This window comes from Echinops telfairi, unplaced genomic scaffold (assembly GCF_000313985.2).
Source record: "Echinops telfairi isolate 266 unplaced genomic scaffold, ASM31398v2 ScPeMD7_7468;HRSCAF=8506_0, whole genome shotgun sequence".
NCBI classification, from domain to species: Eukaryota; Metazoa; Chordata; class Mammalia; order Afrosoricida; family Tenrecidae; genus Echinops; species Echinops telfairi.
In genome coordinates, this window is record NW_022111369.1 from 62,606,899 (window position 1) to 62,608,740 (window position 1,842).

At 43.3% G+C, this 1,842-nt stretch overlaps 1 protein-coding gene across 1 annotated transcript in view; it reads right to left on the reverse strand.

Annotated features, from left to right (window-relative positions):
* Positions 1-789: 789 nt before the first annotated feature.
* TXK (TXK tyrosine kinase) overlaps positions 790-1,842 on the reverse strand; it is a 65,672-nt gene continuing 64,619 nt past the window's right edge. Inside the window, exon 14 of the mRNA XM_004706274.1 lies at positions 790-855. Coding sequence (XP_004706331.1) covers positions 790-855 — 66 coding nt within the window. The remainder of the gene's footprint in view (positions 856-1,842) is intronic.

Genomic DNA, 1,842 nt, shown 5'->3' on the forward strand with positions numbered 1-1,842 from the left:
CTTCACTTGCTTTGTTTCTCTAGAGAATGGGGCTAAGCCAGTGGTGGAGGAACTTTTAATGACAAAATAAGGCTCCTTTAATGATCTAATCTTACATGTGCACAGTGTGAAACCTCAGAACTGAAATTTAGGTTTTGAGTTACTCCTGACAACAGATATCACTTGAAATAGAAATGTCACCAGGATATGTTCAAAGGGAACTTTGATTACATCCTATAACAGCAGTTAGAACTGTAAAGTAACACCTATCTCTAAAATAATCAGATAGGTGCAAAACAGCATATTTGTCAAAGAATGTCAGGAGATTATAAAAGAATGTTCATATTTATGCGGCATATTTTCTGCCAAGGTCTGTACAATTAAAAAACATGAAATTCTGAAGAGGAACATCCTTTGATCCATGAGTTGATAGAATTCATTTTCATCTTCTATATATGGACCACTGAGGTAAAGACTTGCTCTACTTCCGTAAGAAATGTCTTCACCCTGTAAAGCATGACTTGGTTTTATATCTACAGGGACTCTCGGGGCTGTTATTGTGAAAAACAGTCAACATGAAGGCTGCTGAGAGTCTTTCTCCCTTCTTCGCATGAGGGACATGGAAAATATTACCCCCGAAAAAGAGTTTTAAAAGTCTCTCAAGCACATCCAAATGTTTGAAAAGCCTTTGCTCTTTGCACCGTGTCCAACACCGGAAAGCAAACTATTCACCGTTGGTGATTCTATGTTGAATTTCTCTTGTGACTGTTTGCACAGTGACCTTTGGGGTTGGCGTCCCATCGTAGAGCATTACGTCTCTGCAATCTCTGTGAGAGCCGTCAGCAGCTCAGCAAACGCAGGCCGGCCTCTGGGTTTCTGGAAAAGAGAAACGGTGGTGGTCAGCTCAGCTTACAACTCGCTCCTACACCAGCTCAGGATCGAGCCACCAGAGGCCTGAATCCAGGCTGTTTCTCTACAAAAGGAAAAGAAGAGTTTTTGAGCACTGGGATGATAAAGTGGTTAAATCTGCAAGATCCAGTGTTTCGTTCACAACAGTCACTTTCCCAAAGCTCATGAACCAGATGTGGTTAGAAGCTGCCATATTGGACAATGTCAGTCTACAATGTGTATGTCATCAAAGAAAGTCCTCTTCAGCAGCACTGTCCTGGGTGAATTGATAGCATAGAATAAAAAGGGAGGTAGAGAGAACGGGATTATCTATAGTTCCATGTTCCCAAGCACAGTTCAGTTTCTTCACTACACCCGAGCAGGCCCTATTATGATTGTGCGTTGTGTCAATTCTAACTTAGAGTGGCCCACCCAGAGCATAGCGTAGAACTGCCCTGCAGGGTTTCCAAGGCTGGAATCTTTATGGAAGTGGGCTGCCACATATTTCTCATGGAGGGTAGGTTTGAACCACAGATCTCTGGTTAGCAGCCAAGCATTTAACTACTGCTCCACCAGGGCCCCTTTGACCCGCTGTTGAAAACAGTTCAGTCAGAAAGCCGAAGGCATGATTTCGTAAGGGCCTGTGGGTCCCAGAGCAAGCAGAACATTTACTCTCTTGGAGCTCAGTCAACAGAATCCCTAGCCATAGAGCCGGGAAGTGGACCGTTTTTTTCGATTTCATCAGGGATGTAATTTGGCACAGGGAAGACTGCAGAAGAGCTGGCACTGTCTACATTTCTGAAATTCATGGGATGCAGCACTAAGCATGAGGGTTGTAAACCCAAATCAACCAAACCAATTGTCACTGAGTCAATTGAGGTACAGTGAACCCTCGTTTATCGCGGTTAATCGGTTCTAGACCCTACCGTGATAAATGAAATTCCGCGAAGTAGGATTCCTTATTTGTAAATCAAA